The sequence below is a fragment of the Nothobranchius furzeri genome, chromosome 10 (genome assembly GCF_043380555.1).
Source record: "Nothobranchius furzeri strain GRZ-AD chromosome 10, NfurGRZ-RIMD1, whole genome shotgun sequence".
NCBI classification, from domain to species: domain Eukaryota; kingdom Metazoa; phylum Chordata; class Actinopteri; order Cyprinodontiformes; family Nothobranchiidae; genus Nothobranchius; species Nothobranchius furzeri.
The window spans coordinates 64,198,289-64,223,928 of record NC_091750.1 but is presented as its reverse complement, the minus strand read 5'-3'; the positions used below and the strand labels follow the sequence as shown (position 1 = coordinate 64,223,928).

The following is a 25,640-nucleotide window of genomic DNA, read 5'->3' as shown; positions in this document are numbered from 1 at the left end:
CTCCTGCAGCAGCACCCCCTCGAGATGCCTCTCCACACAATGGGGCCGGGTCACTTGCATCACCGGAACCGCTCATCTCTGCAGGCCGTTGATGAACCCTGCTGGTGTCTTCCTAGCTGGAATTCTGTTGACGCAGCCTCTGCCCCGCTCTCTCTCGGGATTCCACAGCCATCGGTGCTGCAACTGTTGGAAGAGAAGTGCATGGCTTAAGTCGGTTGAAGTGAATCACACTCTCAGGACCCCTCTCAACGGGTACCAGTCTGTACAGCACATCTGTCACCCGCTCGAGAACCCTAAACGGTCCTTTATATCGTCTCCAAAGCTTGGGACCCCCCACACCCCCACACCCCCCGCCTCCTCAGCTTATTTCAGACCCACACCAATTCACTCTCCGAGTAGAACTGGCAGGTGGCCCTAAAATCATATGCCCTCTTTTGTTGCGCCGAGGCTCTGCACTGATGGCGTTTCACCACCTCCACCACCATAGTCAATGTTTCCTGCAGTCCCGTCACATACTTGTCCACCGAGGCAAAGGGTTCACTCTTATCCAGATTCAACATGACATCAACAGGCAGCACCATCTCTCACCCATACAGAACCTCATAGGGTGTGACAGATGTGCTGGTGTGAATGCTACTTCTGTAGGCTAAAATTACATATGGCAGCAAGGAATTCCAGTTAAGCTGATTGTCCTTCACAAAAACAGCTAACATAGTCAGCAACATCCGATTAAACCTCTTCACTAATCCGTCTGACTGGGGATGATAGGGGGTTGTCCTTGTTTTATGCATCTGCAAGAGTCCACATAGCTCTCGAAATAGTTTTGACTCAAAGTTCCTCCCGTGGTCGGAATGGAGGCTCCGTGGTACCCCAAACCGACACACCTATTCCTCGGTCAGCACCCTCGCGATCGTTTTAGCCTCCTGATTAGGGAGTGGGAAGGCTTCCGTCCATTTAGAGAAGTATTTCTCAGTCCGGTCTCAGGAAGTGGACCCAAAATATCCACTGCAATGCGTTCAAAGGGCCTAGAGGTCAGTGACTGGTCCAAAGGTGCACGCAGTGTTCCTCCATGCATTTTAACCGAGCCACAGTCAGCACACTCACAAACCCAAGCCCTTACATCCTTAAACCTCTCGGGCCAATAAAAACAGTCTTTCACCTTGCCTTGCAGCTTTTGGACCCTCAGATGGCCTCCGGTGGGGACATTACGTAACTGTTTCAGGACCTCTGGCACCAAAGCCTGGGGCAAAACAACCTGGACCACCTGCGCATCATCAGAATTTGCCGGTGCTACACGCACCAACTGGGAACCCTATATTTCGAGTTGGTCCCACACAGGTGCAAACTGTTTTAATTCCAGGTCATCAGGGCCTACAAGCTCTACACCCTGTTTGGTATCCCTGATCCGCTTCAGCATCAGATCATCCAGCTGTGCCTGGCTGAGTTCATCCATCTCTAAAACCCGGCTAGACCCTGATCCTCCCTCTTGTAGGGAGCACACCCTCAACTCAGCTTCCAAGGGCTGTGTTCCCTCGCTGGATGATAAGTTCTTTGGTCTCCAACTTGGCAGTCTGGAAAGGGCATCTGCATTACTATGCAGTTTACCTGGCCGATGAATGATTTTATGATGGAAATTGGCCATCTGTTCCACCCATCTAGCCAGCTGTCCCTCCAAACCCTGGAAATTGTGCAGCCATTGTCTATGTCTATAATAAGACACCAAGCCCAAAAAGCTCTGGACCTCTGTCTGATTAGTTGGGATGGGCCACTCTCTTACTGCCTCTATTTTAGCTAGATCTGGCATAACGCCTTCGGCGTAAATCACATGACCTATATAATGGACCTGTGTGGAAAAAAGGTCACATTTAGAAGGCTTTACTTTTAGATTAGCCTGCCTCAACTTCTCCAAGACCGTGCCCAGGCGCGCTAAATGCTCCTGAAAATCACGCCTGAACACGATAATGTCATCCAGGTAAACCAAACAAACAGTCCACTGCAGATCAGCCAAAATCAAGTCCATCAGGTGCTGAAATGTACCTGGGGCATTACACAACCCAAAACTTAGCACGTTAAACTCAAACAGTCCCTGGCGAGTGATAAAAGAAGTCTTATGCCGGTCTCTAGGGTCTACTTACACCTGCCAATAACCACTAGCCAAGTCCAAAGTTGAAAACCATTGTGCATGCACCAGACTATCCAAAGCATCATCGATTCGAGGAAGAGGATAAGCTTCTTTTCTAGTGACATCATTAAGTTTCCCGAATATATATATATATATATATACGGTATATATATATATATATATATATATATATATATATATATATATATATATATATATACCGTATATAAACTTTCTTCTTGTATTTTCAATGAGCAGTTTCTGACATTTTTATTGGGATTTACAAAGTGGTTCAGGAGATATTCTGCAAACAAATGCACAGATGTTGGAAGTGTGCTATGGAGATGAACTCTAACCATAACATGAAATATTTTTTTATGAAATACAACCTCGGCTGTTCACCTCAGAAGTGTCACTTAATGTAACATGTAAAGGTAAATAAAAACATTTATCTGTTGTTCTGAAAGAAAAAAAGAGACACATGTTCAACATATGTTGAAGGAAAAACACAATGAACATTATAGTGTTATCTTTAGTGTACTGGAGCTAAGTGATTAGCATAGCATTCAATCTTATGCTACATCGAATGACTGTTTTAGCGTGTTATAGCATTAGAAAGGATGTGCTAGCTTAGCGAGTGTCGGATTCCTGCCGGGTTTAGATGTTTCCCTGCTTGAACACTGCAGATTTGATTAAAATGATTGATCAGCAGCTCCTGCAGAACCCGATAAAGGCTGATGAGATCATTCAGAACTTAGAATCAGGTGTATCTGAGCAGGAACATAATAAAAACATGCAGCCACAGCGGCTCCTAATTAGCACTATGAGGATATATGTGTGCATGTGCGTGGCATGAGGAGTTGCTTTCAGCTCCTTCCACGAGGGGAGGGGGAGCAGAGGCGGGATCTATAGCCAGTCAAATTTCTAAATCTCCTCCTATCCTTGATTACGCCACTCTACAGATTTAAAGCCTAAATGAACAAACACCGTGCTGTTGTGGTGAAGAGGGAGCAAGGTCAGAAACCATAGCTCTCAATTTACTGGGAGCTCTTCATTCCTGTCCCCTCCTGTGATCATGAGCTCTGGGTAATTCCCAAAAGGACACAATTATGAATACTATCAGCTGGAATCAGTTTCCTCCATCAGGCGGCTAGGTTCAACCTTGGAAATAGGGTGAAGATCTCTTAAAATCAGGAGAAACTCAAAGTAGAGCTCCTGCTCCTCCACATCTGTTAGTTTGAGTGTTTGTTTAAAATGTTCACTAGACGCCACCCAGGGGAGGTGTTTCAGTCATGTCCTGCTGGCTCAAGGCCAGATTTGTTGGAGGATATACATCCCCACATATGCAAGGGAACACCTGAGGATCTTGCCAGTGGTGGAAGTTGCCGGAGAAAGGGCGGTTTGGACCTCTCTGTTGGAGCTGCCATCCTCGTGACTCAGATATGCAGGTGAAAACAAACAGACTGACACATAACAGCTAAATAATTCATTTTATTTAATTATGTAACAATATAATAACATTACAATCATAAAATATCCCTCACCCCCAGATCCTCCAGCAGAGAGCAGTAAACATGAACAAAACTGGAGATGACTGGTTTATGATGAAGGTACTAATACTGATACTCAACCTGGAAGCTTTAAGGGGTCAAAGCTTGGAAAACATGTTGGGAATGACATGCACACACACACACGCACACATAAGTTACAGAAAGCTGCTAATGAGTCACTGTTTTGAACCTTTAATTTTTTCCCTGAGTGTGTGATGGGACTTTTTTTTCTTGTGAGGGAATTTTTTTTTTTTACCTCTCTCTATACAATACCAACATCACATCCAAAATGTTTCGAGCCAAAATTCCATCCATAAAAGGGGAAGTAGGTCATTGTCAGCTTTTGGAAACCTGTCAACAAACAGCCCGCTGAAGGCTGCTGAGTTAACATCAGAGCCCGGTTCTGTCAGCAGACATCTGGGCAGTAAATTATCCCGCAGATTACAAAGACGAGAATGTTCATTTAAACAGACGGAGTGTTAGCTCATAGATTATAAACATAATGACCTCGATTATAACTTTGACGTGAATTATTTCAACAATTCAGAACAATGTGACAGCCTTTCCCACAGGGAGGAATTGAAATAGTGCTTACGTTTAATTTAGACTCAGCTTTTAAATTGTTGTGTTTTTTTTACGTTCTGTATTATAATTTGTTTTATTATAATCCTTTGTCTTCACAGGGTTCAGAAACAGATTTACAAGTGCAGGGGAAAGTGGAGGTATTCTGACAACTAACGCCTACTAGACTCTAAAGAACAGAAGCAGTCTCTTTTTCCTTTGCACCTTTTCATGAGACATCTGCTGTTGGATGATTATGAGACATCAAAAGAGTCAAGGTCCCTCCATGACCTCTGGTGACTTGATGCTTTCCCTGTTTCAAAAGAATTCTTTAAACATTTCTACGTGGCTCTTGAGCTCTAAATGTCACACACATGCACACACACACATACACACACACGCATAGTTTCCTTTATTGATTTCCACACACTTTTCTTGCCACCTCTTCTCTGCAAGGAACAACGGCATGTTTCTGTTGCTCAATATTTAGTCTTTGAAAAAAACAGTTTGCATCAAAAAGGAAATTGCGCAACGCTGCAAAGCTAAACCTGAATATAAATTAAGAATATTTATAAATGTCATCACACAACCTTTCTATCGGTCCCCTAAAAGGATTAAATTACAACGTGCTTGCTGACATCATAGCAAATTCCTTCGCTGAGAGGACAGTAATTGTATTCGTCGTCGTCACTTTCCCTCTCCCAGAAATTTCCTGGAACTTCAACATTGGAAACACGGCTGTAATCTCCACACCGAAAATGTTCAGTTAACTACTTTCTTCAAATACATGACGTCCAAAAACCGTCCTCCAAACACACTTTAAAAAATCTGCAACTATTCAAATATTTTACATTTTTATTCGGCATCAGCCGAGGTTTCTGCCTCTATGTGCAGCACACACGCATTCCCATCACTGCCATCATCTTTCCTCTCCTCACTGTGTTGCCCTTCTTCCCACCTCCTGCCTTCATCATCATCACACTGGTTTATGCCTTCCCATCCTAAAATATCCATCCCCATGTTCATGGTCCTCTCCCGTTCTAGTTCCACAGCTTCCTGTGCAATCTGCTGGCTGTTCAGATAGATGCTGTTGTATGAAATCATGGTGCTGATGTCTCTGGGAGGAAGATGAGCGTCCACGTCTGCGTCTAACTCCAGAAAAGAATTCACCGGAGGTGTGCCGTGGTCCGGCTTCTGGTCCTGGTGCTTGTTCCGTCCTTGTGCCTGGCCTTGCGTGTGACGATGCTTCTTGCGTTTCTTTGCCATCTTGAGATTGAGTGAGGCGTAATTCAAGTCAGACTCTGAAGGCTGGAAAAATAAATGAAAATATTAAAAAAATTATTTAAATCTAAACTGTTTTAGACTTAAGTTCCATTTTTAGAATACGTGCTTACTTCTTTATAGTTTATTTTTAGAACACTTTGTCTCATTGGTTTTTGTTGGTTTGTAGTTTCATTGACCACAATGTCTGGGTTAGCTGTTCTGCTGCCTTCCGTTTTGCAAGCATCTTGTAGCGCGGACTGAACTGATTGTGCATATTTGCACACAATGTCCCATGCATTTACAACAATTGGATATTTTTTTTACTTTATTCACCAAATACGGTAAAATGACAAGTATGAATTAGAATGAAGCACTCTGCACATCATCTGCTCATAAGTTGGTGTTCTACAGCTGATGGTCTTACAAAGCAGGAGGGCTTTGTCAGAATTCTGATGAATACACGTCTGGTGTGTTTGCATCAAATAAAAAGTTTTACTCACCTGAGTGCTACAGCCATCCAGCTTGATAAAGTGACTTGCACGTAAGTGGCATAGTTTAAGCATGCGGTCGTGTGAAGTGGTGATGTAAAGAGCATTCGGGGTAAAAACAGATAAATAAATAACTGTATTATCAGTTTGAGGTTTAGGATGTTTTTGCACCATCACATTCAGATGCCAGCAAAAATATGTTCTACACTACAGAAATTTAGAATTGAATCTTATCCAGTTTAGTATCTGTTTTTATTTTAAATTTGGGACAATGAGTGCTATGATGCAAAGCAAATCAATAATAGATAGTGTTTTTATTCAAATTAATCTTTATTTTCTTGTCTTTTTTTGTTTTGAGGTGTTAGTTTTTTTTCCCCAAGATCAGCTATAAAACAAAGGGACTATAACATAAATGGCTTTTATGTGATTACATTCCATCAATCAGAACTTCCCAGGATTAAACACCCTTTTAAAACCATCCTGTTCGTGGATGGATGACAGAAAGCACACCGACCGCTGATCGACAGAGGAATCAAGTCCAGGAGCGACAACATGACGAAGCAAATAACCTAAAAAATAACCTAAGTAAGCAGTAAAAAGCAGAATAATCTAGTGTGTTAGAAACACTAACCCTGTTCACCTTGTCTACAAATGTCAATCAGCATCATGAAATGTACTGTTGGGCACCCAGATCTATAGCAGTGGAAAATGTGGCTTTTATATCTCAATCTTGCTAATTTAAACAGCAAACCTATTATTTTATGGTTTTAAGATCTTTGTAAGATTTTTGAGAGCTAAATTAATTTTACAAGGATCCACTAAGTCTGATATCTTCCAAGAATATACACACGTTTAGCTAATGAAAAACATTTGTACATATATGGAGAAAGTTTAATGGATAAATGTCAAATGTTGCACCACATTTACCTTCGTACTCTCTCTCGTACGTTGTAAGGTCATCATCTCGTAGCAATCCTCTGCAGAACCTACAGGAAAGACATTTGTCTTTTCAATGAATTAGGTGACTACAAACCAAACGAGTCATGAGACAGCGGTGAAATAAAACTATGACACAAAAAACTCTGGTTTTATAAATATTTGTCTTAAAGTGCAACCACATCAGGACTGAATCAAGCCCACGTGTCTCAGATATATTTGGAATTTTTTTGAAAACATTTCACAGTTAGTGCAACAACAAAAAATGCAAAAAGTAATTACATTTATACAAAACTATGTATTTTTTAATTTAAGGTTGAGTTGCACTTTCTCTCTTTTGCAGATTATTTTTTGAAATTTGTTTTTCAAGCCAGTGATAGAAAACACATCTGCTCTAACCTCGCCGATCTGTGTTGATGTTGCCATAGATTGGATTTTCTTGTCGTTCGTGATGATTACGGGGAGATTCCTGCTCCTCTCGATGATTAACGTCAGAGTCGTATTGTCTCTGTACCTGTGATAGACTGCAGAGGTGTGAAAACAACAGCTTACGCTTTAAAATTCCTAATTTTCCACAGAGAAGTTTAAACCACTTTTGATGAAGCACAGACAAATAAAACATACAAATCTCTTTCCGAGGCGTTTGTGTGGCAGCAGGTGTCTGTAAAGATGAAAAGCAACATTATGATGGTTAATGATGATACTGATTCAATGTCTCAAAAATGATTGTACATAATAATGCAACAATACTTGGAAAAGACAGCCTTGTATTTACTTTTGCAGAAAGTGCTGCGTTGTCGAAGGAAGAAGATGACATTCAGGCACACAGAGATAAGCAAGGCCAGGGACAGCAGGACAAGAGGTACCGTGGCTAAAAAAACAAAAAGAATATTGATATTAAAGCTTTAAAATCACATACGCAACAAAAGTCTTTATGATGCTGAAAAATTCCAGCTCTGATGTTTTATTAAGAGCTACAAGAGTGGAAAGCAAACATTATATCTAATGTGTCAAATAGAGAACAATTATGGGCGATTTGTCCGATTAAATTTTCCAACCACTCTTCACAATCTTAGAATTAAGAACATTTTTGCACACGTTCAGAGATAATAGAGATTTGCTTAGCTCACAAAATATATAAAAAGTACCAAACTGCAAGATACATTAAAAAAACTGACTTTTTAGCTTAAACCTACAATTTCTTGCAATTGCTTTTTGTCCTGGGTTGTTCTAGGTTTTTATTTTTGCATTCATGCACTTTTTTTTTACATTTTCATTTAAAAATCAAACACAGAAATGCGCTTTTCTTGAGTGAAAGTCTTAAAAAAATGTTCTGATCTGATCTTACCATCTTGGAGGAGCATTTTCCAGTTGTCTTGAACTGAACAGGTCGTCTGACGCAATTATTCTCAGGCTACAGGGCATAACTGTGTTCCATGAGAGAGGTGTGCTGCACTGTAGTCTATTTTTACCCCTGCCTTGCGCTACCTCTTTGCTTTGAGGGTGCTTTGAAAACTGCCTGCTTTTCAGTTACAAACAGGAAGCAGTGTAACCTCATTTTGAGGGAGGGTGTCTCATTGCCACCGAGGGGTACTCCATCATTTCAGACAGATCATTGTGTTTTTGTCTGAAAAGTACAGCATGAACACATTTTAATCAAATTAAGTAGACGAAATCTTTAAAATATGAACTCGGCAGCAATGACGCTAAGGCGAAGCCATATTTGTCAAATAAAAAGAAATCTGATTGAATTTAAACAAGATATTTGATGTAACAATAAAGCTAAGCATTAGACTGTATGTAAACTAAAGTATTGATAGATTTAAAGCCAATTTGTTCAAATCTTCTCAATAACATTCATGCAGGATCATTTAGTATGCTGGAGGGAGCTCTCAGCTACTATGACACCAAACTTGAGCTTAATATCTGAAAATTCTATCGAGTCAAATCAAGAAACCAGGACAAACTGTTGCTGTAGCTAAAGATTTATCTCTGCCGCTGGCTCAGCTAAGTCTACGCCGATCACAATCGGAGCGCTCCATGTTTTTAGTGGGACATTTGGCTGGCTTAGCACCAATACAGCAGAGCTGTGGTGGAGGAAAACAGCAAAGATGGCAGCGGCTCAGGAAACAGCTTTGGCTTTGCCCCGCAGACTGATTTCTGTAGCATAGATTACATCACATTGTTTGCTCCGGTAGCAGCAAACTTCAGGAGTATGGGGTACCAGGCCCTCTGATACGGGCTGTTAGGTCCCTGCATGACCGGTGTCAGAGTTTGGTCCGCATTGCCGGCAGTAAGCCGGGCCTGTTTCCAGTGAGAGCTGGACTCCTTTTGTCACCGATTCTGTTTGTAACTTTTATGGACAGGATTTCTAGGCTCAGCCAAGCTGTTGAGGTGATCCATTTTTGAAGATCGGGTCTCTGCTTTTTGCAGATAATGTGGTCCAGTTGGCTTCATCAGAACGTGATCTCCGTTTTCTGTTGGAGCGGTTCGCAGCCAAGTGTGAAGCAGCTGGGATGAGAACCAGCTCCTCTAAATCCGAGGTCATGGTCTTGGGTCATAAAAGGGTTGAATGCCTTCTCCGGGTCAGGGATGAGGTCCTGCCCCAAGTGAAGGACTTTAAGTATCTCAGGGTCTTGTTCACGAGTGAGGGAAAGCTGGAGCGTGAGATCGATAGGTGGACTGGGCCGGGCATGTGGTTAGGGTGCTTCCTGGACACCTCCCTGGTGAGGTTTTTCAGGCACGTCCAACTGGTAGGAAGCCTAAAAGAAGAACCTTACAACAACTCATGATTTAATTCAATTCAAATTCTCAGGATTCTTTGAATTTATTTAATTTAACTGTGCTGTTATGTTATTTTAATGTTTGTGCTATTCTCACTAATTGAAAGTACACTGAATTGACTCTGTGTACGAAATGTGCATCACAAAAAAGCTGCCCTGCCTTGCTGACTTGTTTATTCAGACGTAAGCATGTTTTTGTCCACAGCACTTTTAAAATTTACTTAGAAGGATGCATGCCAGACTACTATTTTTGTGTTTTCTTATCTTGATTAACTGTGACTGCCATCTTGAATTGGGTTGACCCAATCCCCCATAATTCTGCAGCAAATATGAAGCCAACAAGGAAGTGGCAAGAATTGCAGTTCCACTCTCATCCACTAGGGTCTGGCAGCAGAAGAGAGCACATCCTCATTGACTACCATATTAAAAATGCCCATTTCACAGCAGAAATAAACAAGTTTACAGCAGTGTTCAAAAAAACATTTTAGGTTTAATAGATCTAGTTTATATTAATGACAACTCTGAGGGGAGTGAATTTTTTGTAACTCTTCTGTGCAAGTGGAATTTAATGCTCAAATATCTGAATAATTAATGAGCATCCACATGACTTCAGATCTAGCTCCGAAGAAAGGCCTCGGCCTCACGTTAATAGATGTACGGCCATTTTGACTCTCTGAACTTTAGTTTTGTCTTTGTGTTTGGATGTTAATCAAGGAATTAGTTGGACAAAAGGGCAAGCTGTGGTTACTAACAGACCATCCAGGCAGTTTCTGCTTCTTATTATCAGTAAGTAAAATTATACTTCTGTACTTTATTTTGCTGGTTGAATGGGGGGAAATGCTGTGTCCCAATGTTAGTGGGGCTGTATAAGAAACTTGAGCGGGTGCCCAGCTTCTACTGTCTCCTGCCTGAGAAGAGCAGGCCGTTGGCTGCTCTCGTTTCCCGGCGCAGCCGGGCTGGTTCCCAAGCGAGGCTGTAGTCATGCTGGATCTCTGAGGGAGACCTTAGAAACACCGCAGATCTTTTTGTTGACCCTGCTTCACTTTTGAGGTGCTCAACCACATTTTTTCTCCCTGAAAAACTCAGTTAGCTTCGGGTTAGTATGTAGCTAATGTCCTGCTGATCTCCGGCTCCCGGGGAAGGGACCATGAACAATGGCGGACACGCGGATCCTTCACCGCGGTGGACCAACGAAGCCCGATATCCTCGGTCCGCTCACCTAGTTATGATTTTGTAATTTAACAGTCCCAGTCCATATTAGATCTCCACAGGTGATCAGCATGACTACAGCCTTGCACCGGAGCCTGTCTGCCGTGTGAGTGCAATATCGCGGTCCAAGGAGCTCTTCTTAGCTTCTTGGATTAGCTAAGTTAGATAGTAGCTATACTTGTTCATTTGTTTCAACCCTGTTCCAAACAGAACAGCCCCATCCTTAGCTACACCTCTTTTCTCATTTTTGGATTGTCTGGGCGTGACGGGACCTGTGACACGGTCAAAATGACAGTGGTGGGAACCTCCCATTTGGGCACAAAACTTATAATTCGAGCCTATGGACACGAATGGTCCAGCATATAAGTCGATGGGTTGACCCTAAAGGGTAATCAGTTGTAGATGTACATTCAGTGGTTACTTTGTGGAAGTTTAAATAAAATGTATCCATTGGTTTGTGAGATACATTCTGTATACCTGGTGATGCAGTTGACAGCGCTGTTGATTCACAGCAAGAAGGATGCAGGTTCAAATCCCAGCTATGGCCTTTCTGTGGGGTGTTTGCATGTTCTTCACATGCACGTGTGAGTTTTATCTGGGTACTTCAGATTCATGGCACAGACTAAAAACATGCATGTTGGGTAACTTGCCAGTTGTTTTAGATAAAAGTGTCTGCAAAGCAAAAAAACACATGCACAGGCAAAAACATCATGGCCAAACTCTTAGACAGCTGATTATAAATGAGGCAACTTGCATTTTCTATGATGCTTGTTTTCCCTCAAACAGCCATCAATGTGGCTTGGCCTGTTTTAAACATCACTGAAATCTGTGTGTAGACGAGGTTTCAAATTCTCACCTCAAGTGTACGTCTTGTATTAATACACATGTGGTTTTGCTAGTGTGGTTGGAAAATAAAATGCAGTTGAGCTTTTTGTTTTACAGAACAAATACATAAAAAGGTGTGACAGGAGTTTCCTTTTGAATTGTAGCAATGAAAACATACTGAATGTAACAATGAGACACTGTTACATATATATTTAATTGTGTTTATTGTTGAAGTAAATAAAAACATTGATAAAATTGGTACGCAGCAACAAGGTTTTAAATTAAGTTTATTAAGGTTGAGTATTGTTTTGGTTTGCAGATTCCTTTTACTTTTGGGTATCTGTAAAGGCAAATAGTTCATTGTTGATAAATGGGCAAACAATAGTTTATCTTTTTCTTTTGCATAACATTTACCTTTCCCATGTTGTCTCCGTGCAGTTGTGCGCAGACAAAATCTTCCTTCTTAAGTGAGTGTTTAACGGCGGATGCAAGCTACTTAGCGCATTACCACCACCCTCCTGATTGCATGTGAACAGTCACTACTACTGTTCACATTACAAAATCTTCCCTGGGGGTTTGTGCACATGGTTCTTGGACTGTACCAACACCAAGTGGGTTGTGGAGAACTTGTTTGGCATTGTGTTGTTTTCTGCTTGAATTTGTAGTGATTATTGTGATTGAAGAAGTTCAACTTGTTTGTTCAGTTTATGAATGTATTTGTTAGTTATTTTAAGTAAATAGGTTTTTGTTTTCCCCTTAGAGGTTGTACTGTTTTTCCCCTTTGAATGGGTTCTCCCAATTTAGGTCACCTGTATGAATTGTCCATCTCCCTATTGTTCTTGGTTGGTATGGGTTGGTATCACTGTTGGAAAATAAAATGAAAAGAAGCTTCCACCGATGTCCATCTTTACTTGATATATGCTGCTGTTTGGATCAATACCTTAAATACATACTGACAAGCATGTGACACTGAAACTATTTGGATGTTGATCTAAATTAGACGACAGAACGTCCATTAGAAATCACCATACATGAAAAATGGTAAACATGGAAATTCTCAAGAATAAGACAATCAGTGTTTAAATATTTGATCTTATGTGGTGATGGGTGTGTTATGTGACCATTACACACTCGTGGTTTGTGGTTTTAGCCTCATTTTGTCTCGACAGATGGCACAGTGGTAGCTGCGGACAACAGTGGGCTTTGAAGAATGTAGAAGGAAAAAAAGAAATCAACGATGAACCTATGAATTTTTCCGACACGTTTTCTATGGTTTGCAGCTGCAGATTAAATTCCTAAAAAGACGGTATAACAATTGGAGCAATAAAAAATGATTTAATGCATTTTGCACAAAACAGATACACCTCAAAGCTCATATTCAGAATGACCAAAACAAACAAAAAACACAAAAGTACTCAATGTAACTACAAACAAAAACTCTTTTTACTCAAGTTTCCATATGAAGACTTATGATCTGATTCTTATGGAAAAACTTGTTTTGAACAGAAACACATTGTGCATCAGTTCCTGTGACTGCAGTTTAAAACGGCCTGCAGATAAAAGCATGAAACCCATGCAGGAAACCACCTTCAGCAAATCCTTGCAAGTGCAAAAACAAAATTCTGAGCAGCTGCATCTACGTATACAACGTTCTGATATCTTTTGGGTCTATTATCGAGTTGCACCTCGATATAGGAAAGGGCTGCATCGAGAACTCATACTGGTGGGCTGCTGTGTACTTGACTGGAGGTGGGGGAGGTTTGAACGGAGGTGGAAAGTCCATCCTGCAGAGGGAGTGTGAGAGCACAAATATTGATTGTGGCTTTACAGTATAACAGGTCTTGTCCTTTTGTTACAAAACACGAGCAATGTCAATATAGTTTCTATTTCTGTTGGAGAAAGAGGTTGAATGTTGGAAGTTTTACCTCTTCTGTCGGATTTGCCTCATCTTGAGAATGCCGACCACGACAATCACTAACAGCAGCGAAACGATGATTAACGCCAAGAACAGCTGACTCCATCTGGTACCTAAGGAGCACATTGCAGAAAGGAAGGGAAAGCAGGTTTTTTTTGAGGACCATAAGAACCACAGATAAATTCCTAACATATTGATTGTTTTGCTTCCAGGGTCCACAAAATGTTCTCAATAAATGTGGTGCCACAAAGTAAAACTTTTTGCCTGAAGGCCTGAAAAAGCCTTCCGTGTGATCCCCTCCCTTGGCTGGCTGTGCACTAACTTTAAGTGCTTCCTCTAATGAGTTTTCCACCTGACAAGGCATCTAGCCCCGGGCTGAGAAGACTGGAGTCTGCAAAGGTCCCACGTGTGGTGAAGATGCAGATTGTTTAAAGCCAATGAACTGTTTCTAATACTCACCAGTGGCGTTTCCAGAGTTTGGCTTTTGAGCATGTGGTTCAGCTGTAATTATGTGCTGCTTTCAAACTGTTTTTATTGCTTATTTTGATTTGATAGTCATGAATAAAGCTATTCACAATGTTAGGAGGCTGAAACATAGAAATAAGGATGCAGGATCTTAGCTGACGAAGAAAAAGGACCTTTTAAATCCTACCCTTGTTCTCGATGTCAGGCTCTGTGATTTTAATGCTCGTAGATGAGGTTGAATTCGGAGGATGTTCAGAGGATTCTTTAATGTTTCCGACGGTGCTTGACTCCTCTGTGCTCTCTGAGAAAACGCCTGCTGGTTCTGGAGTGTGAGGCGTGGCCTCAGTCATCATCTTTTTGTTGGTCATCTCCTGTGTTGATCTGAACTCGGTGGTGTCCTCGTACGATGCAGTGGAGTTGAGTACGTCGGTGGAGTTAGAGTGTGTGTTGGGAGGTGATGGGATGCTGGTTGAGGAGGTCATGTCCTCCATTGCTGTGACTGGAACATTGCTGAGATTTGGAGGAGTGGTCAAGTTTCCTGGAGTTAGAGGTTTGGTGCTTTGGAACGTTGTACGGTTGCAGTGTGCTGAGTCAGTAAGACTTTTTTCTGGTGTTGTCACGGGATCTGAAAAACAGAAAACAAGGAGGTGGGGAATAATCTTGATGCATTTTAATAGAATGAAAATATTTTTGTTCGGCGGCAGCTGGAGTTGGACACCACCTCCCCACGACCATACAAGCCATGCATTTCCTCACCACACCACTAGGTGGTGAGAGAGTCCACATCCACATCCAATCAAAATCCAAAGAATGACCTTTTTTTAGGTTGGTAAACGTGTTTTTTTTTGTTTGTTTTTTAATATATTTCTTTATTTTTCTTAGTTTTTTAAAACTATTTCAGCCAAAAATCTAAGTTTGTTAATAGCAAATCTAAAATAAACCTCCCCCAACGTGTGAAACAGGCTGCTACATTATATATTAAAAAAAAAAATTCTGTATTCTCAGTCCTCACACGGGGACCAAAAACTCAGCCTTTCTTACTAAAATCTTGATTTTAAAAATCAACTCTTTTGAACTTTTTACCTGCTCATGTTTTTTTTATTAAGAACATTTTTTAAATAGTTTTTGCTGTAGAAATTTTTAAAATATTCCAGTTTGGGCACCTTTATGTGGACTGGAAACTGAGATTTGCAGGAATATCACTAATATTTCATTTCTTTACATTGTACCTTTAATAAATTAATAATTAAAACAATAGCTGTTTTATGCAGAGTAGATCTTCAATCTAGACTGCACATTTTTGCATCTTTTGGAAATGTCAAACTATTCCTTGAATGAACTTTCCATTGGTCATGAATATATGGCGATTATAGTGACCAGAGGAGGAAAAACAAAGAATACCCACAGAGCTGGGACACATCATTAAAATTTGGGCCGAGTTGGCATTTGTGAGCACATGCATAATCAATAGGTGTGAAATCATCCACAAATATTTGACTGTGGAGCCACTGGCGCACATTCCTGAGGCGAAGTTTGGGGCATGACTTGCAAATTTGGTGTCTTTGTGCATTTCTGATGAACTGTTTTCGTTATTATGCAGAGCCTGCTCTGAGCTCATGTGTGGCGAGACATTAAAACAATGTTTAGTTATTTTAGTATAGAACAGGTAAGTTGCAGAGTCATCCATGTCCCTGGAGGCAGCTGTCAGTGTGTTTGCATGTTGCACTTCCAGAGTGTGTCCAACAGACTGTGCTCTCACCCTGTGTCACCACTCCGGGTTGTATGAGGTTAGGTCGCTGCTTTGTCTGTTTGTTCTTGTGGCTTATAAAAAAGGACAGGAAGGAACTAGTGACGCCTGCATGCATTTTTCACACCGTTTTTGAATTCACGACACACCGGATGACAAGTAAGACAGCCAGGGATTATTTTCTCATCTGATCGCTGTCGACTTACAGCTCAGCAGTGACAGAACGATGAGCACTTTGATTTGTTTTACAATAAAAATAATAACAATAAATGGTGAATTCTATTTCAACTGCAGCTTAGATCACATTAATACCACTGAGAAAGTAATCTACAGCAAATAATTGTGGATTTGACTGTTTTTCTTAAAGTTCCGCATTGTTCTGCATTCCTCGGTTGACTCACGCTTGGTGGCGTGTTCCCAGAGCACGGCTGGCATCTTCAAATCCTTTGAATCTCTCCTTCCTTCCTTTCAGCTAATTAAAAGTTAAAATTGAGTGAGCTGCAGCATAATAGCAAAAAGTTAAAGTATACGTTTTCCAGTCCGGTGTAGTTTATTAAGACATTCAGTTTCTTTGACCTCCTGTTAGATTGTTAATCCATGGGGAGCTGATGAAATTTAGTGTGACAGAAAGAGACAAGTAGCGGCAAAAAAAAAAAAGAAAAAAAAATGCAGGAAGGCTCACCTGTGGTCGCGCTTAGCACAACAATAGTGAAAACTCTATGCAGAGTTTTGCCTCCCGTGTTGACTGTGAGTTTATAGGCCCCTGCATGAGCACCTGTCACCGACCACAGCTTCAGTGATGCGTCGTCTGACACCACGTTCTCATTCTGGGTTCAGAGAAGGTCACGTAGCACGGTACGTTTAAGGTAAAAGACGCATGATTAACAGAACTTAGCTTTTATAAAGTTATTGTCTTACTAGGGAATGTTCCTTTACCTTGGTCCACCTGTACTGAGCATCATTAGACGAAACAGAGCAGTGAATTAATGCATTTTCTCCATAATTGACCTCGATACCACCGTCCACTTCACATGCCAATTTGATTTCCTCTGCAAATAAAACAAAAGTAATCAGAACATTTGACACCACTAAGATGCTGTAAAGGTCCCCTGAAATGCAAAAGAAAAACTAAAGAATCTGTCTTCCTGTGTGAGGATCGTAATCTTTTTAGGCTTAGGAAAAGAAGCATTGTTCTTGTGTCGCTAGGCTGATGAGGAAATTAATTTGCCAAATGTATTTCCCACAAGTCATTTGTGGCACATAAAGCCCAAATTTAGTATTCATGAGATGTTCTCGCTCAGATAGGTTGGAAGAAGCAGCACTCTGATGCAACTAGAAGTAATCTGAGACATATGTGAGACATACATCTAAAAAATAAAATAAAAAAGTTTTAAAGTGCTAAATTGTTTCAGAATGTTTCTTGAAATCTGTTTGAAGGAGTACTTGATGTTTTCTTTACTTAGTAAAAAAGTACAGATATAGGACTAAAAATTCTCGGGTGAAAGTGGAAATCTCCAAGATGTTTTTGACTTCAATAAAAGTATTAAAGTATGTATTTTCCAAATATAATTGAGTAAAAAAGTAAAGGCAATCATTTATTGGTGAAGGTCATGGTAATCCAAAGGGGTTCAAATGAAGGCAACTGGACTTCTTTGGTTTCTTGAAGACGTTGAGGAGCTTTATACCGTTTATTGCTGTCTATTGTTAGTTTATGAGCAGAAACTACATACAAAGACCCCCCTCCCTATCACACAAGGAGTCGTTGGATCCTATTGTGTTGGAATGGTTGTTTGATTAGATGGAGAAGGGTGTGACCTTGACTGAAACAGTTTTGGAATTGGGTTTAGAGCTGAAGTGTAGGTGCTGGAAAGGTGAAAGCTGAGACCTTCTTTGTCTAATGTCGGTCTTTCCCATTTGACATAGAAAGCTCTTTTACTCCTCCCTTGAACCAACCATCTTCTTTGTCCAGAATGTGTACATTGTCATCTTCAAAAGTGTGTCCCTTGTCTTCAGGTGTAAGTGGACTGCACATTCCTGATCTGAAGAGGTTCCTCGGATTAAAAGTGAAACATCTTCAAGAAACCAAAGAAGTCCAGTTTCCTTCATTTGAACCCTTAGGATAATCAGCTAAGATTTAAATATGCCTTGTGAGAGTAGGAATGTGTTGTCGGACTGGGTGGGAGGAGGAAAATCATAAGTACTATTGTCTTCGGAAGTGCAGTCTGGCATGGACAAAGATGTGGGGTGATCAGACAAAATGCAAATTAAAGCACTTTTACTTTAGAAACTTTTTTCAAAATTTAGCGGGGTAGAAAGTACAGATTACTGCTTTAGTAAATGTAGGTCTTAAGAAAATTACATAAAGTACATATACAGAAAACAATGTACTTATAAACAGTAATGATATTTGTACTTGTTATATTCGTTAAACTTGAAAAAATTAGAATAAGGTGCAAAAGTTTGTTTGTCAGAAATTCTACTTAAAAGGTGAAACCGATACATGAGATATACCCATCACATGCAAAGGCAGATATTTCAAGCCTTGATTTGTTCTAATTGTGATGATTAGGACTTACAGCTTATGACATTTTTAAATTCAAAATCTCAGACAATTAGAATATTGTGAAAAGGTTTAATAATCCAGACTCAAAGTGTAATTTTACACTAACTCTAATCAGATAATGAATTAAAAACCTGCAAAGGGTTCCTGAGCCTTTAGATGGTCTCTCAGTCTAAGTTGAATTACTGAAATGAATGCCTATTTGCATCATATTCTCATGTTTAGAATTTCACTTTCATGGATCTGCTTACCTTTGACTGTTAGATTGGTTTCTTTTCTAAAGGAGCCCAAAGGAAAACTTGTGATTTCACAAACATAAACACCACTGTCCCATTTGTTGACGTGAAGAAGGAGCAGATGGGACCCCGATAACTTTTTTGCTTCATCCTGCTTAATCTGAATGGTCACATTGGACCAGTGATAATAGTGTCCATGGGCTGAGTTGTACATCCCCAGCTTAGTTTCATCCTTTTTCCATTCCAGACTAACGACATTTAGACCACTAACATTTTTCACCAAACAAGGTAAGGAGACGTTCTGGCCCTCTACTGCTTCCACTGCTTCCTTGTGGATCAACTCAACGTGCTTGAGTCCTGTTGGTTGGAGACAAAAATCTGTCACTCTTTGAAATTCATAATGCACAAAACTGACTTCATGGATCCAGTTCAACAAAAAGCAAACTTTTTTTTTTACCTTGACAAATTGTTAGAACAGAAAGTAAAACACACCGTAAGAACCAACATCGAATTATAGCATGAATGTGCCTTGGATTACCTTGGATAACAGAGGAAAAGAGCAGTAGATGGAACGCTATTCCCAGCACCTTTCCGGTCATGTTTTGCAAAGTGATTACAGTCAGTCACGCCGAACCCGTCGAGGGATTTCACAAAGTTAAGAACAGTTCGCTACCAGCCGAGGTTAAAGAGTGAATCTGAGGCTGTGAGATGAGAAACAGGATGGCCACACTTTACAGGAAGCCACAAGGAGACAAAGTGACTCACTAAGTCACATATGAGCTGAAAACTTCACGCAAGGTTTTGTTGCAGATAATAATCTCAGTTCCTTGTTGTCACTCGCTCTCTTTGTCAGTCTCAGTATGCAGAGGGACGATTTAGTACAATTCAAGATTGATACCAAGGGAAATTACAACCCAGACAAGACTAAATGATTAATTAACATTGTTGATTTAATAAATGTCTCCCTTCAGACGTCCTCAGGTTGGACAGCAGTGCCTCGTGTTTAAGTGAAAAAGTTTCTCCACTTGTGAATGTTCTCCCTTTTGATGCATCTTTGATTAATGGCTTTTATTTTTTTTACTTTTCTAATTACTGTGGTCACTATGTTTTGTCACAAGAATGCAAATCTTTACTGCATCTGCAAAAACAACCGGTAGATGCAACCTTGTGATAGCATGTTGCATTTGCTGCCTGAACAACCAGCCAACGGGACGGTTTTTGTTGTTTCGACAATAATAAGATCACAACTACAAGAAGATTAGCCTAAAATAACCTTAAAACCTCAACATATCAATTTTATCTTCATTCAGTGGGTGAACTTGGCTGTAATGTGTCTCCCTAAAAAAAGAAGAGAAAGCGATCTGTGCAGCAGACCAGTGGTTTACTTTCCTGGAAGCCCCTACATTAAACAGAAAAAAGCTCAGCCCACATTCAAACTTTCCCATGCTAGAACAAAAGAAACATCTGTAAAATATAAGAAATCTGCCTGCTGGACTTCACTTAAATGACACAACCCATTAAAACTGCTCTTACATGTTACATGTTATAGATGTATGCCGATTACAACAGTTACAGACTATTTTGTGGGGTGATATGTAGCGTCCAGCAATGGTCAGTTTAGGTACAGCCTGACCTTCCACCAACATCTGGTCAGAGAGGAGACACAGCATTGCATGCATTCCCTTTGAACAAGTCTGCCTTCACACAAACTGGGATTCAGACTCCACAAGTCTAAATCATGACATTGGCTTCCTTTCCTCAAGGTCTCAGCTGCAGAAGACAGAAGATCCGGCTTAAATCAGTGCTAATGTCAAGAATGATTTTAATAAATCAATATGAACTCTTTCTATGACTTATAATCTAGATAATCATTGAATATATATTTGCTTACTATTAATGGTGATAATTATAGTATTGTAACGTGATGAAGGAGCTATTCCTCCAAGGTTATTTAATCTTCATCCACAGTTGCCTTTGACACAGCGCCAGAGTGCGTGAAACAGCCTCAAGGTCATGCACATTGCTTATAAACTGTTTACTTTCCAGCAAAAGGAAGACAGAAGATGAACAGACTCTTTTCTTTTATTAAATCAAAGAACTCTATTTTTAATAAAGCTAATCATAATAACTGTTAGTCAACAATACAATGTGATCGATCTGTGAAATCACAATGTTATGATTAATATGTTTCAATAAGTAATATGACTTAATCTAGTTCACTAGACACACTGACACACGTAAGGAAAACAACCGCGTGACACATTGCTGTTGCTGATCCAATCAGAACCTTCCTAGTCTGAAGCGTGGCAGAGTCTCTGTGGTGTTTATAAATCTGCCAGCTTTGATTCGACCAGAATCAAAAACATCCAGATTAATAAAACAGTTCCAACGCCATCTTAAGTTCAGTTCTCAAGATCCCATGAAGTTCACCACATGTTAAGTGAAGTATGGACAGGCCATCTATACTTCTCTTTTTAAGCTGAGAACCATCAAGCTGGGAAAATTTGGTTGTTTTTACCAACCAAGCAACGGTTCCTTTCAGAATAAAAGCTGAACTCACTGACCCAAGGAGGGTCCCCCTTTTGACGCTGTGAACCACCTGTCACTTTTTACCTGGAGACAATCCAAGGACTAGTTTGTCATGCTGTGACGCTGTACCATTGGCTCCAGTACCGAAAGGAAGGTCCGTGGACCTGGCATTCTGGATCCATCGTTGGAGGTCTCACTGAGGGTATGTGGATGCGACAAAATGGCGTCTCATGTGGTTATGACTACGAGTCTCAAACTCTGATCAGTTAGGAGCAAAACTTCATCTCCCACTCAGACTTTGTTTCTCTGGATACGAGGGTTCTGAATGACACTCATTTACACACACACCAACAATCTCACACCTCATTCAACAGAACATCCATCATTAGCAGAGTTAGCCTTGTTTAATTTGTTTAAATTGATTTAGTAATAAATCATTTTAAACGTTTGAAGCTCTCTCTCTCTTCTCTTGTCTCTCAGTTAATACAAGGTGTCATCTAAATCCCTGCTTTAAAAAGTTCCAATCTTCTGATTTAAATAACCCAGTGTCCATAAGATGGATTTCATACTAGATATGAAATTTTAATGTCTTACGGTCCTTAATTAAATGTAAATTACTAATGTTAAAGTATTATGAAATGAAATGCTTCATTAATTGTGCTCATTGAGTGAATGTTGTTGATCCACTAGACTGCAATGTGTTCCCCATGTTTTGACGACAAGGTCCACACACCTGCAAATCCACCATAACAAGTACGGCTAAGTTAAAGTCCCATACACATAGCTAAAACCTTTTACCCAGATCAGGACTACCTGCTATTCACTTCCATTGTTTATGCTCAGCCAAAGCAGACATATTACTGCCAGATCAAGAGAATTACTGCGCTGGTAACAAAAGGTGTTTTTCCTCACTTATCAAACTCTGGGGATTATGGCAATAGACACATTTTCACTTAGGGGTGGAACATCCCTTCATTACTCAACCTTGAACAGAAAATCCAATGAACAAAAACACACAGAACCTACAGAGACACATTTCAAACAAAACAAAAAATTGAAAAAGTAGTCAAGTACTTACACTGTATTGTTTGAAAAGATCCTCCTCCTTCTCTCCAAGATAGACTATGAGGCAGCGAATGGCAATCTCTCTGCGCTTTTCAACTGTGTTGTCCTGATTGATAGAAAAATAGATAACATGTTAAGCCATGTTAAACAGCATCCCAACTAGGGAGCTCCAGACCCTCCTCTCGTCGGCCACCTCCGCCAGCTCCTCCGGCAGGACCCCAAGGCGTTCCCGGACCAGATTGGAGATATAACCTCTCCAACGTGTCCTGGGTCCTAGAAATTCTGTCCATAAAGGTAATGAACAGAACTGGTGACAAAGGGCAGCCCTGGTGGAGTCCAACCCTCACCCGGAACAGGTCCAACTTACTACCGGCTATGCGGACCAAACTCACGCTCCTCTGGTAAAGGGACTGATTGGCCCTTAACAGAAAGCCACCCACCCCATACTCCTGGAGCGTCCGCCACAGGGAGCCCCTGGGGACACGGTCATAAGCCTTCTCCAAATCCACAAAACACATGTGTTTTATTTATTTATTTTATTATATTGGTTGGGCAAACTCCCATGCCCCCTCCATCACCCTTGCAAGGGTATAGAGCTGGTCCACAGTTCCACGGCCAGGATGAAAACCACAATGCTCCTCCTCAATCTGAGATTCAACTATCGATCAGACCCTCCTCTCCAGTACCTTGGAGTAGACTTTTCCAGGGAGGCTGAGGAGTGTGATCCCCCTATAGTTGGAACACACCCTCAGGTCACCCTTCTTAAAGATGGGGACCACCACTCTGGTCTGCCACTCCACAGGAACTGCCCCCGATGACCACGCGATGTTGCAGAGACGTGCCAACCATGACAGCTCTACAACATCCATAGCCTTGAGATACCCAGGACGAATCTCATCCGTTCCCGGGGCTCTGCCGCTGTGTAGTTGTTTGACTACCTCAGCAACTTCTGCCCCTGAGATTGGACAGTCCATCCCCAGGTCTCCCGACTCTGGTTCCTCCATGGAATGCGCATAGGTGGGATTGAGGAGCTCCTCAAAGTATTCCTTCCACCGTCCGACTATAGCCCCAGTTGACGTCAGCAGCTCCCCATCCCCACTGTAAACAGTGTGAGCGAGTTGCTGCCTTCCTCTCCTGAGGCACCGGACAGTTTGCCAGAACCTCTTTGGAGCCGATCGATAGTCTTTCTCCATGACCTCACCAAACTCCTCCCATGCCCGAGATTTTGCCTCGGCAACTGCCACTGCTGCACCCCGCTTGGCTATCCGGTACCTGTCTGCTGCCTCCGGAGACCCACAGACCAGCCATGCCCTGTAGGCCTCCTTCTTCAGCCTGACGGCTCCCGAACCTCTGGTGTCCACCAGTGGGTACGGGGGTTGCCACCACGACTGGCACTGGCCACCTTGCGACCACAGCTAGCAAAAGCCGCCTCAACAATCGCAGAGTGGAACAAGGCCCACTCGGAGTCAATGTCCCCCACTGCTCTCGGGACGCAGTCAAAGCTCTGCCGGAGGTGGGAGCTGAAGACCGTCTTGACAGGTTCTTCTGCCAGGCGTTCCCAGCAGACCCTCACTATGCTTTTGGGTCTGCCAGGTCTACGCGGCATCTTCCCCTTCCATCTGATCCAACTCACCACCAGGTGATCAGTTGACAGCTCCGCTCCTCTCGTCACTCGGTTGTCCAAAACATATGGCCACAGGCCAGATGATATGACTACAAAGTCTATCATCGACCTGCGACCTAGGCTGCCCTGGTACCAAGTGTACCGATGGGCATCCTTATGTTCGAACATGGTGTTCGTTATGACCAAACTGCGGCTTGCACAGAAGTCCAATAAAGAAACACCACTCGAGTTCAGATCAGGCGGGCCATTCCTCCCAATCACACCCCTCCAGGTCATGCTGTCATTGCCCATGTGAGCATTGAATTCCCCCCAGCAGGACAATGGATTCCCCTGATGGAGCACTATGTAGCACTCATCCCAGGGACTCCAAAAAGGGTGGGTACTCTGAACTGATATTCGGCCCATTAGCACAAAGAACAGTCAGGACCCGTTCCCCGACCCGAAGGCACAGGGAAGCTACCCTCTCATCCCCCGGGGTAAACCCCAACACACAGGCAGAGAGTCTTGGGGCTAACAAAAAGCCAACCCCATCCCTCCGCCTCTCACCTGGAGCAAAACCAGCAAAGGAGAGTGTCCAACCCCTCTCAAGGACTTGGGTTCCAGAGCCAATGCTATGTGTCGAGGTGAGTCCGACTATATCTAGCCGGTACCGCTCAACCTCTGCCACAAGCTCCTGCTCCTTCCTCGGCAGCGAGGTGACGTTCCATGTCCCAAAAACCAGTTTCGTTGTCTGGGGATCGGACCGCCAAGGCTCCCGCCTCGGTCACAATATTGTAGCGTTGTCAATCTACATAACTAGAATTTAACTCGGTTGCTATTCAGCTTTGTTAAATCATAAGAATGATCAAACGAATTGGCAATGAAAATTATATCATATATATATATATATATATATATATATATATATATATATATATATATATATATATATATATATATCCACAGATATTTATATAATCGATAGAAGTTCATACACCAACTGGCTTGGTCTGTATTTAATCAAAAGATTTATATTTAATTTAAGACATTTAATTTATAGCAAAAGTTTATTATTAATTCGGAAGATCTAAAGAGATCTTTGCTTGTTCAAAGACCTGTGTCTTATTCCAAAGAAGAGCCAGGTTTAAAAAGTTAAGAATTTATTAGTAACAATTTAAAGATGACAATTTAAAAGACAATTCATAAATGATAATTTATAAAAGGTTTGGCATTAAAGCTTGGTATTAAAGCAATCTGTGTCTGGATGAAACTAAGCATGAAGTGTGTGTGTTTGAATGTGTGAATGTAGGTCTCAGAAGGTTTTTATCTTAGAGAGAGAAAAACGCATTCTGGGTGAAATAATTTGGTTTGCAGTTAAGCATGGCAAGATGGCGCCCATGAGTGGCTGTGCATCTGCTAGGCTCCTGATCTGTTTCTGATGTTTTTATTGGTTAGAGGTATTTGACCTGATCTTTATCATGTTGTACAGCGCTTTGTGATTCATATCTGAGAAAGGCGCTATATAAATAAACTTTTACTTACTTTACTTACTTACTAAATTATTTCTTAAAAGAGGCATTCAGACACAATCTGTGTTCCACCTCACCGTTCAGACGACCCTCTGTTCAGATCCGGAGGTCAAGGGAGGATGTTGATCAGCCTCTGGGTACTCGGTCCGGTAGGGGAGACCAGTGGTACCGACTCTCTGGTCCTAGAGTTGCCGCAGGCACAAAGGTGTGGAATTGGTTTGTATCTGCCAAGGCTGGCGTGGGGTCCGCTGTAT

The 25,640-nt window shown here is 41.4% G+C and overlaps 2 protein-coding genes across 4 annotated transcripts; both read right to left on the bottom strand.

Moving 5' to 3' along the window:
- Positions 1 to 4,944: 4,944 nt before the first annotated feature.
- Positions 4,945 to 8,432, bottom strand: LOC107386967 (uncharacterized). Of its 2 annotated transcripts, none has more exons than XM_054730879.2 (6): positions 8,269 to 8,432; positions 7,696 to 7,791; positions 7,545 to 7,581; positions 7,320 to 7,434; positions 6,912 to 6,970; positions 4,945 to 5,541 (listed from the first exon to the last, which is right to left on the bottom strand). In XM_054730879.2, the coding sequence occupies exons 1-6, from the start codon at positions 8,343 to 8,345 to the stop codon at positions 5,089 to 5,091; spliced, it is 837 nt and encodes a 278-aa protein (XP_054586854.2). In that variant the 5' UTR covers positions 8,346 to 8,432; the 3' UTR covers positions 4,945 to 5,088. The 2 variants fall into 2 exon arrangements, with proteins under 2 accessions (XP_054586854.2, XP_015817161.1); XM_015961675.3 differs by having other exon boundaries at positions 7,320 to 7,444; positions 8,269 to 8,388.
- Positions 8,433 to 13,052: 4,620 nt separating this feature from the next.
- On the bottom strand, positions 13,053 to 22,367 carry si:ch1073-15f19.2 (T-cell surface protein tactile). 2 transcript variants are annotated; one of them, XM_054730878.2, is made up of 7 exons: positions 22,268 to 22,367; positions 18,676 to 19,017; positions 16,801 to 16,913; positions 16,547 to 16,691; positions 14,305 to 14,742; positions 13,663 to 13,765; positions 13,053 to 13,521 (listed from the first exon to the last, which is right to left on the bottom strand). In XM_054730878.2, the coding sequence occupies exons 2-7, from the start codon at positions 18,872 to 18,874 to the stop codon at positions 13,374 to 13,376; spliced, it is 1,146 nt and encodes a 381-aa protein (XP_054586853.2). In that variant the 5' UTR covers positions 18,875 to 19,017; positions 22,268 to 22,367; the 3' UTR covers positions 13,053 to 13,373. The 2 variants fall into 2 exon arrangements, with proteins under 2 accessions (XP_054586853.2, XP_015817160.3); XM_015961674.3 differs by lacking the exon at positions 22,268 to 22,367 and adding an exon at positions 19,199 to 20,231.
- Positions 22,368 to 25,640: the final 3,273 nt, after the last annotated feature.

Bases quoted from the DNA above. Each gene is read 5' to 3' on its own strand.
- LOC107386967 (XM_054730879.2), bottom strand. From the start codon at position 8,345: ATGCCCTGTAGCCTGAGAATAATTGCGTCAGACGACCTGTTCAGTTCA. The intron at 6,971-7,319 runs GTTAGAGCAGAT...TCTTTCCTGTAG, and splicing joins CATCAACACAGATCGGCGAG to GTTCTGCAGAGGATTGCTAC. The intron at 5,542-6,911 runs GTAAATGTGGTG...TTATTTTTCCAG, and splicing joins GTACGAGAGAGAGTACGAAG to CCTTCAGAGTCTGACTTGAA.
- si:ch1073-15f19.2 (XM_015961674.3), bottom strand. From the start codon at position 19,259: ATGACCGGAAAGGTGCTGGGAATAGCGTTCCATCTACTGCTCTTTTCC. The intron at 14,743-16,546 runs GTGAGCCTTCCT...TCTGTTTTTCAG, and splicing joins TGTGCTAAGCGCGACCACAG to ATCCCGTGACAACACCAGAA. The intron at 13,766-14,304 runs GTAGGATTTAAA...TGTGCTCCTTAG, and splicing joins GCCTGACATCGAGAACAAGG to GTACCAGATGGAGTCAGCTG.